At 35.0% G+C, this 15,691-nt stretch overlaps 1 protein-coding gene across 5 annotated transcripts in view; it reads right to left on the minus strand.

Annotated features, from left to right (window-relative positions):
- Positions 1 to 4,676: 4,676 nt before the first annotated feature.
- Positions 4,677 to 15,691, minus strand: part of ZDHHC21 (zinc finger DHHC-type palmitoyltransferase 21) — a 39,214-nt gene continuing 28,199 nt past the window's right edge. For 4 of the 5 annotated variants that reach the window (XM_065656800.1, XM_065656796.1, XM_065656797.1 and 1 more), the window contains 2 exons: positions 6,149 to 6,192; positions 4,677 to 5,632 (listed from right to left, as the gene is read on the minus strand). In XM_065656800.1, the coding sequence (XP_065512872.1) occupies positions 5,500 to 5,632; positions 6,149 to 6,192 (177 nt within the window). In that variant the 3' untranslated portion in view covers positions 4,677 to 5,499. Of the gene's footprint in view, positions 5,633 to 6,148; positions 6,193 to 9,064; positions 9,118 to 15,691 lie in introns of all 5 variants that reach the window. The other variant, XM_065656799.1, reaches the window with a different exon arrangement.

Consider the following 15,691-nt stretch of genomic DNA (forward strand, 5'->3'; position numbering starts at 1 on the left):
TATTTTGATATAAACAGCATACCAAGTGGAAATTTGGCACATTTCATCTGTTTTAAATAACTTTAAATAGCACTGAAATAATCCTTTGCAATGCCTGTGTATTTTCAAATAAGTCCATTTTTAATAATTTGTATAAATATTTCTAGCATTGTACTTTACATATTGATCATTTCCTAATGACTGTAAAGCAAAAGATTGCATCTATATCTAAATCACCATATCAATATCACGAATCATTTTATCCTGAACATGATAATGTGACTTTGAATTATCTGAATTATCCTGAATCATCCTGAATTATTCTGAATGAGAATGGCAATGTGATTTATCATGGTGTTTCATTAACCATGTGTTTAGAGAGTAATGGGTAAAAATTATCAGGAACATCTGAAGAACAGCTCAGAACATACATTTTAAAACCGTTATGTCTGTTAATAAAGACTGGACCACAGGAGATCAGGTTTATTCTTAAAATTCTGAGTATGTGAGAATTCAAGTCTCACAACCGGACCAATTTTTAAAAGTTATTTTTTGACACCAGAGCCATGGATGTCCCCTTTTTCAAACATAAAAATTCATCATGTCATTAATGCCAAGAATCAACTACTCACAGGAAAACTAAGCTAAACTTAAGCAAGTCATCTGCCTAAAACAAAGTGCAAAGTAAGCTTCTACAGATGTTTCAAAGGTCCTTCAAGGATTAACACTAGTGAGCACACCGCAAAATCTAAGGGCCATCAAGAGATAATCTCAAAGGGTGACAAAATGAGCCTCTACCTCCTACCTGTCCACTAACCTGATGCAGTGGGAAGATAAATTGAGGCCTACCATGACTTGAAAAAGCACACCGTGTGCCCACTACTCATTCAAACTAGTTAAGAGCTAAAAGAGAGCTACAAAGCTGCTATCAGGTACAACTAACAGCAATATATATTGAGTGCAGAAAAGAAAAACCCTTTCAGAGGGATATGGTCTGACTGGTAAGGGACAGGCACTGAGAAGCTTATACATTTGGCTTGTGCTACGTATACACATATCTGTCTTACATTGGTATACACTGGCCTGCTATAGCACAAAACAAAGCATGAATTCAAGTATCATTTACAGAATAAAACTGGACAGCTGGAAGATGAACATTGAAAAACATAATATAATGACAGCATGTATATTTAACTGCAACTTCACTTCATTTGGTAAACTTTGGTAATGAATCAAAACAATTCTTTTGGCCCTATCTCCATTTTCTCTCTGCTTTTATCAATCTTCCCTTCGCATTATCCCACTTCAGATTCAAAACAAGGAGGAAGCTGCCTAGTTCAAAATCTATCCTACCAGTTCTTAGAAAGTTTCTTACTCATGAATCCTCCTCACGACTGAACATGATTGTGTATTTCAACTACTCTACCAGCTGTTTGATGGAACCTGTCCTTCAAACCAACAGATCAGAGGATAGGTTGGTAAATACTATTTAATGCAGAATCTTTTATTTTAGACATCAAGATTTTTCAAATGAAATCTCAAATTTATGATAATATGGAAGACAGCAAAGTGGCATTGTTCAGTCCTACCAGGAGCTACCACATACTGCAAATAAACCAGTTACTTTCAACGGTTTTCAGATGGCTTTTCATTAGTGTTTTGACGTCTCTTTGTCACCCTCAGGAAATTGAGTATTGTTAAGTTCATAGCTAATATCCAATGTGCTCAATAAAGCATGTGTAGTTCTGATGTTACATTAGGATGAAATACACCAATACTGTCTATAAGATTTATTTAAATGAATAACAATGACAAACAACTAACTAGTCTTAAGAATGCAGTTTCTACTAAAACAAAAAATCATGAAGGACAGATGGAGGCAAAGAAGTGAGATTTCAAAGGTTCAGTTCAAAGGATTTCAAGGTTTAAAGGACTTCAAATTAGATCATAAAAGACTACCTGATCTTTTCCTGCTGGAAGAACTCTTTCTAAGAATCAGTTTCAGAAACTTTAATAAACATGGTAAGGTTATTGGCTAAAATATTTAAAAATATTTTTATTACTTTTACACTTTTAAAGGCCTATCATTCAAAGAATAAAGCTCGGTGTCTCCTAAAAAGGAAGCTTCTCCAAGTTCTCCCTTCTTATTTCCACATACTCAGAAACGAGACAAAAAATAAACTAGCTGCCTTAATCATATTACACATTGATTCCTAATGTTAAGGATGAATGGGAGACTGAGAAAAAATATATTTACCAAAAAAATGCAACAATATAAACACATTTGAGAAAATGTGAGTCTATGAAATTACCATTTTCATTTGTGAATCAGGCAAGACTTTGATGTACATCATCTGCTTAGCTGGATACCTGACAATTCAGCCTCAAGGTTCTTCTGTTGGTCATTTGAGTGAGCACTTTAGAATTTACAGATTTTTGATCTATCATTTACAAGTGGTTGTTTGCAAAGAAAGTTGAATGGTTCTGAAGATTTTCTGGATGAACCTGGCATGCTGCACTTCCACCTGCCACAGGCCCCGGGCAGGGTCCGCTCATTGAAGGAGGCTGAGGGGAGACCTTATCACTGTCTACAACTACCTGAAAGGAGGTTGTACCATGGAGGGTGTTGGTCTCTTCTCCCAAGTAGCAAGTGACAGGACAAGAGGAAATGGCCTCAAGTTACGCCGAGAGGTTCGGATTGGATATTAGGAAAAAAATCTTCCTGGAAAGGGTTGTCAGGCATTGGAACTGGCTGCCCAGGGAAGTGGTGGAGTCATCATCCCTGGAGGTGTTTAAAAGGCATTTAGATGAGGTTCTTAGGGACATGGTTTAGTGCTAGAGTTAGGTTATGGTTGGACTCGATGATCCTGAGTGTCTCTTTCAACCGAAATGATTCTGTGATTCTATGCACTCCAGTTGCAAGAAGCAAAACCCACCACTAGCCCTGATGCACACCCAAACCATGCAGTTCTTCCTCACAGTACCCACTGCATCATAACGCAAGAGGGCCAATAGAGGGGGTGTGGAGCATGAGAGAGCATCCCCATGGAGGACAACCACCCACCCACATCTGCGTTACATTGTGGGCATTTGTACCTACAGCCTACAGGTCCTTCAGAGCATGTTGAAACTCAATCTGTGCCATATCAGCATTGGTTTCTGATGTTTGGTACCTTCTTTAGTTTGAGAATATGGGAATATAGCACACAATATGGTATTTGGGCTGCTGGTGGATTTTTATCCTCACAAAGCAGGCAAAATTTAATGGTCTCATTACTTCACTGTATAACATGTACAAAAATTAAATACACTGTTTATAACTAAGGTTCCTACTGTCGAGCAGATTCTGTTCTTCATGCATTGTTAAATTAGCTGAAAAAATGATATTAAAACCAGAAAGAATAATTATATGCCCCCACAGTGAATGTATCAAGAACAGTTAAATTTTTGATCTTCTTTCTCAATTAGCTTCAGAATTGTATGATCTGCTAACTAAAATAATTGATTAGCATGAAAACTTTATAAAGTTAGCATTTTTTGCTCATGAAACAGATTTAAACACTGGCACATAAAACAAAACTGCTATTGTTCCCCTATGTGTTTCCGAGACACTTTAGTAGTGGAATTCCTTAAAAAAAAAAGAGAGAATACAGCCATTACTTTATAATGTATATGCACATTCTTTTTAACTTCAAGCACTGCTCCAGCCTTTCCATTCACTTTCCTCAAGCTTCCTTTTGTTTAAACATTGCCGCCAATATCACCTTAAAGTCTAAATTCACACCTAAAAATGATGTGAAAAAAAAAATTGCATATTATTGAGTTGAATAAAATATTGCATCTATTTTCAAAAGGAGAGGGAAAATGAAGTTGGTTTAAATATTGGAAGTTTACAAAAGTTTAAAACTTGAGTGATTTTTAACATGCAACTTTTGGAACATTCAATGGATCATCAAAATCTGTTAATTCAATAAAGGGACACCCAACATTGGTAGTGACTGTGTTAAGATTTTAAAAGAGCTGATCTAAAAATTTGTTATGAATACCACTCACGAGAAATCTAGCCCTTCTTTTTGAATGAACTGTTCACAAACAAACAACTACTGTCTCCATACACAACTTGTGTATATTATATCCTGATTCTGTGCCGCCTTATTATCCTGTTGCATGACTGTCATTTCGGATGGATCCTAGTACTGTTGAAGTAGAAAACAGAGGAAGCAGCACAACTGAAAACAACAAAGCTGTGAATTTCTCATAAAAATCCACAGAGCTTTTAAAAATAATCTTTTGCTGATATATGTATAGATACAGAAGACTATAGTAAATTACATAGTTTTTCTAGAAAAAGCAAAGCTGAGTCTGTACTTTGGGATTCATCATCATTTCGCCAGATGTAATCTTAAGGATGCTTACTTTGGTTAACTACTTCAATAACTAAAGGGCCCACAACAAGCTATCGCATATTAACATACTACCCTATCAAAACAGTTAATATACTTTACTATATATGTTTGTAGCAAATATCTGTATTTATGTATAAGTATTTTAAAATATTTTCACACATATTTCCAATATACAAACACTTAGACCAATTTCAGCTAATCATGACTAAACAAAAGTAAATATAAAATGTATAACTTTATTAACAATATACTTTTCTTTATGGTACATTAAGCCAACTAATTAAATCTGCATTTTTAAAAAGTAATCATTCTAGTATTTGCACCATACAACTTCATTGAATTATTGCAAAGACATCCTTTGGATATAGGGAAAACATGCTTTTTATCTGCATATTTTACCCTGGAACATTTCACCTCTTTTGTCAACATAAAGACATGAATATTTTTCACTAAGATCTTATCTATGCAGAAAGACAGCTGTAGGATGTAAAAACTCTCTATATAAACACCTACATTTACAGATATTTATAAAAACCTCTCTGAGAAGGGTTTAGGAAGAAGTCTCCCTTAGATCGAAATGTTACCTTTCATAGTGTGGTGCTGCAGGATTACTATTGCATATCATAAATAAATGGCAGTATCAGTTTTTAACACAAGTAGCAGAAAAAAAGACATTAATATTATGTAAACAGACCTACTGATAAAAACAATAAAAAAAAATTCAAGGCAGAATAAGACACTTGGTGAGAAAGCTAACAATAGATATAAATTTCAGTGTTTCCTACCAAAAAAAAAAAAATCAAAAGAGCCAGTATCAAATAAATACAGTAAGACTGCATTCCAGTAATTTGGTTTTGATATTAACCTCACAGATGAAAGAAATCCCTTTGGAAAGCTAATTTGAAAGAAAATACACCTAAAGTTAAACATACAACTTGTATTAATCTCAGAACAGAATCAAGACCACCATTAAAATACAGCCTGGGGCACGTTGTGATGCCTGCAATTGGTGTGTGGATTTTAATTGACTTGAAGGCTGTCATAGTCCTATTATCATAAAACCTGTAATGCATTTCCAGCATGGAGGACCCATCTGTGCCCACCATCCATCTGTTTAGACGTGATTGGCAAAGTGGTAGGGAACTCGCAGTGGTTGCCTCTGCCTGAAAGGAATAAACCACAGGATCTTCCAGTGAGTGCCAAAAACTTCTGAGAAGGTCTGCTGCCATGGCTTTCGTGGCCTCGATCTACAGAAGACAGCATTATTAGTGAAAGACAGCATGCCCACGGTGCACTTCAGTCAGCTAGAACAATGCAGGTTGGCTGGGGATCCAACACTGGACTCTGATGAATTGTGTCCCAGCATCACAAATACAGCTTTTGTTTCATTATGGCACGCAGCTGAGACTTAACTTCGGAGAATAGAAACTATTTGTGTCGTCAATCAACTGAAGAGAACTTTTGAAGCAGAGGAGAACCTCAGAATCGATGAAAAGTATGTCAAGACACAGCAGAAAGTGTCTTTCGATCTGTACTTTTGAAATAAAAGAAAGTTCCACTGGCTTTGGGTACCCACTATTTTGGGTACAACCAATATGAAAAGATTAGTGAGCTGCTGCTAGACATAGCAAATACAGGGCACAGTACCATGCAAAATAATCTTAACAAAGTGCCTTCAGTTTCTTTTCTCTCTCTCACAGTTAAAAAAAGAGCTACTCCTTTATCTTTTCAGCAAATAAATGTAGAAATTTTACAGCACTTACATGTCTTCACAACAGTTTGACATTTTTTCTATACTTGTAGTGTCCTGTTGAAGAAAACACAATTAATAGTATTTATTTACATTCTTAACCATTAAAATGTCATCATGAAACCAACTAAGTAAAGCAGGGAATCAATTCTTAGAGTAGACTGCTTTGGCATTAGTCTAGTAGGTTACATATTACTCATACACCATATTACTTTTAAACAGCTGTGAGACTATATGCACAAATTTACTCAGTCTGTTAAATGAATTTTACAAACATAATGTGAAACTAGACTGTGTAGTTTTACTACAACACTACATGCCACAGACTGTCAACAAGAACTTACAGCATTATTACAGCTAAAATTAAATCAAATATTATGATTAATTCAGGGGATATTTAGAATTAATGTGTGTGAAGCACACTTCTGACATACTTTTCACAAACATCCATTGCAGACTTAGAGTAGTCCACTGAGATAACTACAGGAAAATTTAGTAAAATGCAACTATTAACAGATGTATTTTGAAAAGCAGGACCTATTAAGAAGTTTCAGAATAGTTATCTTTATGAGTATTGCAATGCAAACAGCACCACTAGGAATACACCATCAGTTTCCATAGTCTCTATAGGTAAATACCAAATATAAAAATTATTCTGTTAAAATGTAACAAAGAGTAATTTGCAGAGTGAAGGCACCCTACAGCTAACAGTAAATTAAATTAATACTTTTCTGAACATGATTAATTGAGTCACAAAGTTTTATAATTATCAATTTAAGCTTAGATGATCTCCAAATAAAACTTTTAAAACTACCAACAATATTACTTTGTTCTCACTTTTGCACTGATTACTTAATAAGAAAGTTTGAGTATCACTTCAGTTTTAACTCCAGCAGTATTAGTGTTTTCAGTGCACATTCATAGTTCATTATGTCCAAAAATCACTCATGAGGTCCAAAATACAATAACTGAAATATTTCTCATGGTTCCATCTCCTTTTCCTAGCAGCTTGATATTTCCCTTTAGTGTTCATTGATTTAGGCATACGCATAATGCACCTGTCAGATTACACTAGCGTTTGTATGAAACCGAGAGCTAGCCTCTATTGTCCCAGCCATACACAGACACAAGGGCTGTGGTTTAATTAGGCTGCGACTTCATTGTCATCTGGAAATACTACCTAGCAATAAAACCACACTGTGTTCCTTGATTGTTCGTGCTATCAGTGCATCCAATTCAGTGCAGGCACTGCTGGGATTCTGCCACCATCTTTCATAAAGCTTTGAAGGGGAAGGATGAAACGTGAGTGGGAAATAACGTATAGGAAGCTGCTTCCCTGCTTCACCAGACATGGATGGCCTCAGCTCCCCTTGCCAAATTTTGTCCTTCTAAATCCACTTCCTGCTCTGATGAGTTTTGGAACAGGATCCTTTACCACATGCTAAATGGCAAAAATCTTAATTCTGCCCACAATCTATGCAACTGAATCCCAGGCACACTATGGAGAAGGAGAGAAGTCTCCTCTACGCCAACCCAACAGGATGCACGAATTCATCCCTTTTTGTGCACAGACAACGTGCTCACAGCAGACTACACAAACCATTCTGGCCCCATCATTAGGTAGATTTAAACAACCACTCAATAGTGAGAGAGGACAGGACTGGAGGCAGTAGACTGTTAATACTGTCGGTTGTTTTGATTCTCACAGATAAACTGCTTCTCCTCTCCACTGTATGGACCTGTCTAGATTATTGCTCTTCACCTGCACAGGTGGCAGGAAAACATGACGAGACACAAGCAGTCCTCCTCGCAAGGGCAGCATCTGACTGCACAGCCAAGCGATATTCTGCTTCCTTGGGCTGGCTTTTTGTCCAGCTCTTGTCAGAACAAACACCACCTTTTCTGACCACAGAAAATCACACACAGCTTTCTGAATAAAAAGGACTAAGTAAACACAGATACTACTTCCGTGACACTTTGGCGAGGTTCTAACAGCATTTTCATGAGATGCTATAGCTCCTTCCGTAACTACAAAAATATCTCAGCTCTAGGAATTATCCTGTGGTCAACTCAAAGCCATCTACCTGACAGCACAAAATAATATTGGTATGTATGAAAGCAATAATTGTTAACATTTTTTTTTTGTACAACACAAGCATGCTAGTCCAGACTATACTTGATTTCTAGCTATCAAAGATTTATGCTATCATTTCACAAAAGGAGCCTTAAACCAGCTTTGGGTGAAGAAGTAACACATCAAAATAATACCTAAAATATGGCTTTTTGCTGTTTCTCCACATTTTTTATTCATTAATACATTTGTACTGCTCCCTAAAATATTGTATTCAAGATTTTTTGAGAAATTCCCAGGTTGGGAACTGGTTGTTGTATTTGTTTTAAATTGTTATCAGGGTATGCTAAGAAGACCTGAGAGATGCTCTTCAGGGTCTGCTTCTCTCTCAAATTAAATTAGCAAACTAAGTGAAAGCACTAAAACAGGAACTGCCGAAAATTACTGTAAGAAAAGACTGCCAAGCTTCCACACCTTTAAAATACACTAAGAATTTTAGCTGGACAGGAAGTCAAAGAAAATCCTCCCTTCCTTCCTTCTTTTTTTCTATTACAATGCTAACACCTACTTTAGAATACTTTTGCTTTACAGAAAAGGAATTGGGACTGACAAGTGAATCCTTTGCTTCTGGGATACTTTTTGAGTATTAAAAACAACTTTATAGCCACATTTAAAAAGCTGTGAACTAGGGCTGGAGGGAGTGGGAGAAAACATCTCTCTGAAGTTTAGCTGCTTAGAAGTGCTAGTGACTGAACTTAAGAAAACCAAATTCCCCTCACAGCTTCCCTCCCCCAACACTGCTGCCAAACAGCTGGGTTCATCTGAAATGTACTTTCATTTGAGAGTGAATCAATTTACCTTTTCACATGAAAGTGAAACTTCACAGCACCCCAGGAAACTCGGTAGCCCCTCTGGAGACAGGAAAGGAAGGAAAGGGAGAGGGCCACGGTTGAGTTTTGGCCTGTTATTTAAGGCTTTCTTCTCCGACAGATGAATTTTTCTTCTTCTGGAGACAGGAAGATCAGAATAACCACTATTCTTCTGAATGACAAGGTGTTCTGTTCATTAACACATCTCACAAATGGCTTTCAACCAGAATATCATCTCTTTTAATTACGCATTTGATGTATAACAAGGTTTTGCTACAACATCGGTATTACTGTGTTCAGCCTAAGAGGCTTTGGCTGTCTGCATCTACTATCAGCTTGGATTACTATTAATACAAATAGAACTCTGCTAAGATTTTTTTTTTCCAGACTCACAGCTAATGCTGATGTTAAAACCTTTTGGAGAATTGGCACTCATTCAAAAGTTGAAAATAACTTGATATGAGGAAACACGGCATTTCAATTGAGTTCTAGTAACCTCTATCTCCAACCCGCCCCCCAAATTTATGATTGCATACAAGACAAAATTAACTAAGCCACAACTGATTAATTTCACAAGATGGGTCATCTGGACCTCCAAAGTCATTATCCAGATGGGAAACAACTACTGTTCCTGCACCTCGTTACTCAGAGATACATAGCTACTGATAAGTATCTTAAAGCAACTAGGAAATAAAATTATACCTTAGTGAGAAAGGCAAAAGAAATTAGAGGAAATAAATACAGCAATCAATAACAACATACCACTTTAAAATAAGAGGAAAAGGGCAAAGGTTGCAGAGTCTGCTGAGAGGATGAGGAATGTTTTTTTGTTTTGAGGACTTGCTATGAGTCTGTAAGAGCAGCTTGTCTAAGCAAAGTAAACTACTGCCACAGCTAGGACTGTTACAAGATGAACAGAGAGACATACGTAAGAGCACCAGCTGAATTCTACAGACCAACTTAAGATTCATTTGCAAATGAATGCACCTGCATTAGCTTCTAATAGGAATATATACTTCACATCTATATTTTTGATTAGCATAACAAACTGCCTGAATTTTTTTTTTTTTTTTTTTTTTTAATATGACATGCACTGTTTAAGAAACTGTGCTATAGGATGGGATTCATAATGAACTAATTTATCATGGAAGTAGCACATAGAAAGAATATTTTCCTGTTACTGATTCATATTTTTCAAAGGAGTGGCTGTAATTTGTAACTCACAGGACTAACTCCAAAGCACGCAGCCACAATCTCTGGTTCAATTTTTCTTCCGTGTTTTCTTAAAGTAACATGTAATCAATACATGTCTTTAAGCTTATACTTGCAACAGAAGAATGTAAGTATTATGCCACACTTTTAATCGAGTATTTTCACATACTCAGTATATAAGAAACAGCAGGAAAGTATGATAGAGCAGAAAGAGAAAACAAGTAAATGAAACTTGCAAGCGTTCCTGAATTTGCAGCTATTGCTTTTATCTGAAAGTGCAAGACAACATGTCCTCTATCTGAACAATACATTCTACCTAACCTCCTTTCATTGTGTGTATGTAAATGACAGCTGAGCAACTGAAGAATTTAAAATACTGAACACCTCCTAGGAAGAAGACTTCATATTTCAGAATTTTCCCTTTTGGCATTGATTACATTTTGGGTTTATATTTGGCCACTTTTTAGCATTGTTTTCTTAACCTAGACTTCTCACATAATATGACTAATTTTATCACTTACAATTAGGTTCAGCCTGAAAATTACTAGTTCAGTTTTAACTTTAGATCCCTAAATCAGAGAATTGTGTGCAAAATTAAAATTGAAGCTACACTATGTTGTGTCTAGGGAATATTCCTACACTCCTATGTGCTCTGATGAATTTATTTAAATATTTAGTTAAATAGATTTCCAACGTACTTGTCAGATATGAGAAAATGATTCAATTAAGAGAAAATCTCTGATAACAAGTTAGGAACACATCTACGAAGATGACATAAACAGATTTCTTTTCTTCAGCCTATTTCAAATCTATGGTGTGGATAACAGGTACAGATAGCTCATAACAGCCAGACGTGACAAAACTTACTATTTTTCTTGATACTTACAAATACCTTAAGACAAACGTATTGAGAAAAAAATGCTTAGGAAGGGTAGCTGTCGACCTTCCTCACAGAGAAGTCATTTTAACAATCTGACGTCTAAATCTGACAAGCAACATTTAAACAAATTGTAGTCAGCCCCCAGAATACTCAAATACCATTATTATAGTTACTTAATTGGTTAAAGGTACTTCCTTACTATTTAGCAAATAATTGAGCTGTAAAAGGACTCCCTCCTTGAGTGATGAACAGGGGATATTTTTGGCATATTTTTGACTCTCTGCACAGTATAAAATCTTTTTGATTAAATTTCCTAACTTACACTTTTCCCTAATAATTTTGAAAATAATTAATTCCAGTAAAAGTATTCCCACTTTACCTAAAACCACAGTGATCTAAATAAAACAGATGAGATCTGTTGCCACTCAGTGTGTTTTACTCTTGAATTTATTCTTACATTTTATATAGCTCATGAAAAGTTTTTAAAAATAAACGAAAATTTTATTTTGATTGTAAATAGGTGTTTAAGACTGTCAGGATGCATTCACAAAAAATGTTAAATAAATTGCTAGTCCGCTTCAGAAAAATAAGGTAAAGGTACAGAAGACTTTACACAGTTAACAAAACCCCATTCAAAGACCAGGACATCACTAATCTCTGACAATGTAACTTATAGGACTTTATGCAGTATTTTAACAGGAGATTCACCTACAGATGGATTAAATTAGAGACAGGAAAAGGGGAAGGGATAAGAATACTGGGGAAGATACAGACAGACAATGTTAATATGAACTTATTTTCTGTTACATCTCCCATTTCAGACTACTATTCAAGTTTACAGTTCATGTACCTTTTGCTCTCCCTCTACAATTACTTTATATCTTACACTTATTATAGCCAGCTAAAGAATATGTTTGCCTGGGAATCCTAATTTCCCCTTCTAATCCTAATTTCTTCTGTGCTAACTAAATTTAATTATGAGGATTAATATTTCCTTGATTACATTTCTGCCATGTTTGAAAAAAACAGGAAAAGCCCTTAATATTTCACTAATCAAAATAGTATTTAATAGATTATCTGATTAAAGATATGATTACAAATATTTTTAATTATAAGATACTTGTTTTTAAAGACAAAAAGCGCTTTAGAATAACTAGATCACTAGTACACTGTAAAAAACAGCAACGGATCAACACTATGAAATATGCAAAGAATTAAAAAGCCTTTGATTTTATTAACAGAATAACTGCCGTTACATTTTCATTATTTTGCATTTCAGCCTTTGTAAAATTTTGTCTGACTTACTGATTACCCAAAGAATTTTAAACTTTTTCACTGGCATTTTTATTGTTTGTATTTCATTTCTGTATTATACTATTTAATGAAATGATACTACTAAAGAAGCTAAACTGCTTGAAAATATTCCTTTGGGATAAACATATCAGAAAATTAATTTGTATTATTTCCATCTTTTTCCAGTTTCCCTAAAAGGAAACTTTTTGGCCTTTTGAGAAGAAAAGAAGCCCTCAGCAGAATGAATAATGTCCCTTACTACATGCTCACTATAAGTATCAGCCACACTGAGTAAAATAGTTAAAATATATCAATTAATAAGTTCAAGACGTTCATGTGGAGGTGGATTTGTTTGCAAGAAAACAAAAAATAGCTAGTGAAATAAATTTACTACTTGAAGGTGAAAAGGAGAAACACTGCAACAATAATAAAACACAGCACTTAACAAATATCAACATTTAAAAATGCTTCTAAGACGATAAATTTATGTGGTAGGCATCATTTTGTGCACCAGACTGTGGAACATCAGCTGTTAAACTGTTTTCCTTTCCATCCTTCCACCTTCCCCAAAGCAAATGAAGGGAAATTTCTATCACATCCACACAGTACTGATGCACCAAGATATTGGCATATCATTGTACACCATTCAAACAGTTAATTAACAGGAAACCCTGGCAGCATTAATTAAATTAATAAAGTCACTGTCCACTTAGTTTACGATAATACATCCACTAACTTGCACAAAGGCCACATGGTAGCTAATAAATTTGTAAAAGCCCATCCATTACATAGTTCTTTCCTAGAGAAACAAGTTAGTTACTAAATAATCTAAATGAAAAGTTTTTCTCTATAATACTAACACACAAAAATCACATAAAATCATATTTGATGGACTATAGTGGAAAAATGAAGACAATTTCTTTAATTCCATATAAATACTTTGTTTGAACATATGGAAAATGAAAACAGAAACTGTTTAGTATTTGAAATAAAAAACAATCAAAGGTAATCCTTTAAAATTAGGGTTCAGATTAGTGTCTGCAAAGGATGCTGTTTAACTGAAACATCTGGTAGTGTTACGTTGAGAGACAGGCCTTTTTTAACTTTGGAAATGAGATTAGTAGATCAGTTATTTTTAAGTGTCCAAGTAATTTCTAATTATTTTATCTGGGTCACAGATAATCTGCTTTTACAGGGCTCCCACAACGACATCAGAGGATCACTGCTGAACTGATTATCCTGTTACCTTCCACCATCCATGGGAAGATGGGATTTTCCTTTTGTAGAGAGGAAGAGAAAGAAGTGGCTGATTGCTTCAGACAGGTGGCAGCCAACAAAATAAAGCACAGATCTTGAGAGGAAGAAAACCTCACATATGAAAAAGGTATCCGCCTTAAAAATGGTCAGCAAACTGAATACTTCTTAAGTAGCACTTGGTGCAATTTAAAACCTCACTAGATATGAAGAAATATAAAAATAATTAGACAACCCATTGTTTAAAAAAGCATGCCATGTTATTTATTACTTGTTCTACAGTAATGCCTTGGAAATCAAACACAATCAATGACAGAATCCTACTGTATAAACAGAAAAACTGTTTTTTAACATCATTTTACTGTTGAAGTGATGTGAAAGACATACAGAAGTACTTTCTTAAAGCAAAAATGGAAGATAAGTGAGAGAAATGCAAATGCCAGGGCTGGTCTTATGCTAATAAACACACACACATCCTGACAGTTCCACCTTTTTAAAAGAGTCTGAGCTGCAGCTCTTTACCTCCTACAATCATAAATCAGAAGCAATCTGTAGTTGATACCTTTTTTTTTTTCCCTAGGTGAATTTATGCCTTTTCCTCTGAATAAATGAATAAATAGGCTAGTATGCATTTTTAAGGAAAATGAGCACCTGCTACATATAAAAATATCACATGAAAGAGGAATTCTTAAAAAGCACATGTCAAGAAAATATGTCTTGAGAAAACAAGAAAGTTTCTTGATGGCATTTTATTCAGCTTCCAATTAAATTATTTGATGTGAGGATAACTACAGAAAAAAAGTAATTGGAAACAAAATTGAGTAATGCAGATATGTCCTCCTCAAGATCTTCTTCTATGTTAAATGCAAAGTATTCTTTTCTAGATAAACTTTGCATGTGCCATTGCAATACAATGTTATAAATAGGCATAGGCAGTAGTTGCACAAGAAAGCAGATGTTTAGGATTTTTTTGTGCAAAATTCAACAACTTTCTAAACTGTAACTACCTATCTCAAGCAAACTTATAATTTATCTCTAAGTAGTATTTTTACTATTACGACAAGCCACCATATAAATAAATACCTTTCTACCTTCATGGAGTTTGAAAGTGTCTATACTAGAGCTATCTTGTTATCCTGTAGAGGTTGAGGCAAAAGAGGAATAATTGCTTGCAGGAGTACAAGCAGTTAGAAGTAGTCTGAAGTAAGGGTTACCAATAATTTAAGATAGATAGACAGATAGATAGATAGATAAGTAAATAAATAAATACATACATAAATAAGATGTTATTCTCAGTAGGAGAATATTTAGTTTTTCTAGGGTGCAACTGAGAAAACTTTTTTGTTGTTGTTCTGTGTTTTACTTACAGTTTTATGCTAAGCATGTTTTTACTTGTCAAGCAGTGTCATTAAAAAACATCATGCTGCCTGAGAATGTAAGAATTACAGCCTCATTTCCAGGTCAGGAATATAAAATTCCAATTTGCTCTACAAGCAATTACAGGGAATAGCGGACTGGAGAAGCAAGCACCAAGAATGAAAGATATGCAGGCCTTCAATATAAATGCATGATCATTTTGGAAATTACATCAGATACCACTCTCTTCACGGGTGAAACTGATTTCTTCCACCCAGTTCTCTAGAAACATTAAAATTATAAGAACAATAATTGTTATGCTGAGATTTTAAGAGCAACTTCTGAGGATCATAGAGTTCCTAAATTAGGATCTTAAATTTCTCCCTATTTCAGAGACTTCTGAATTAGAGAGAATTTAGATACCTCTATTTCCAAAGTATCTAAATAGAAGTTCCCCAAGAGGGATTTCAGGTACATGCTGGAAGAAGTGTTAAAACTCAGGATAATGATGACAGCAAAGGCAAACAGAGCTTGGGGAAAGCAATTGAAGAAGGAGGATGAAAAGAGCCATGTGCCCCTTCTGCTAGAAGTGTGTCTCACATATGCTAGTTTCTAGGGAGA

This window comes from Caloenas nicobarica, chromosome Z (genome assembly GCF_036013445.1).
Source record: "Caloenas nicobarica isolate bCalNic1 chromosome Z, bCalNic1.hap1, whole genome shotgun sequence".
Classification (NCBI taxonomy): domain Eukaryota; kingdom Metazoa; phylum Chordata; class Aves; order Columbiformes; family Columbidae; genus Caloenas; species Caloenas nicobarica.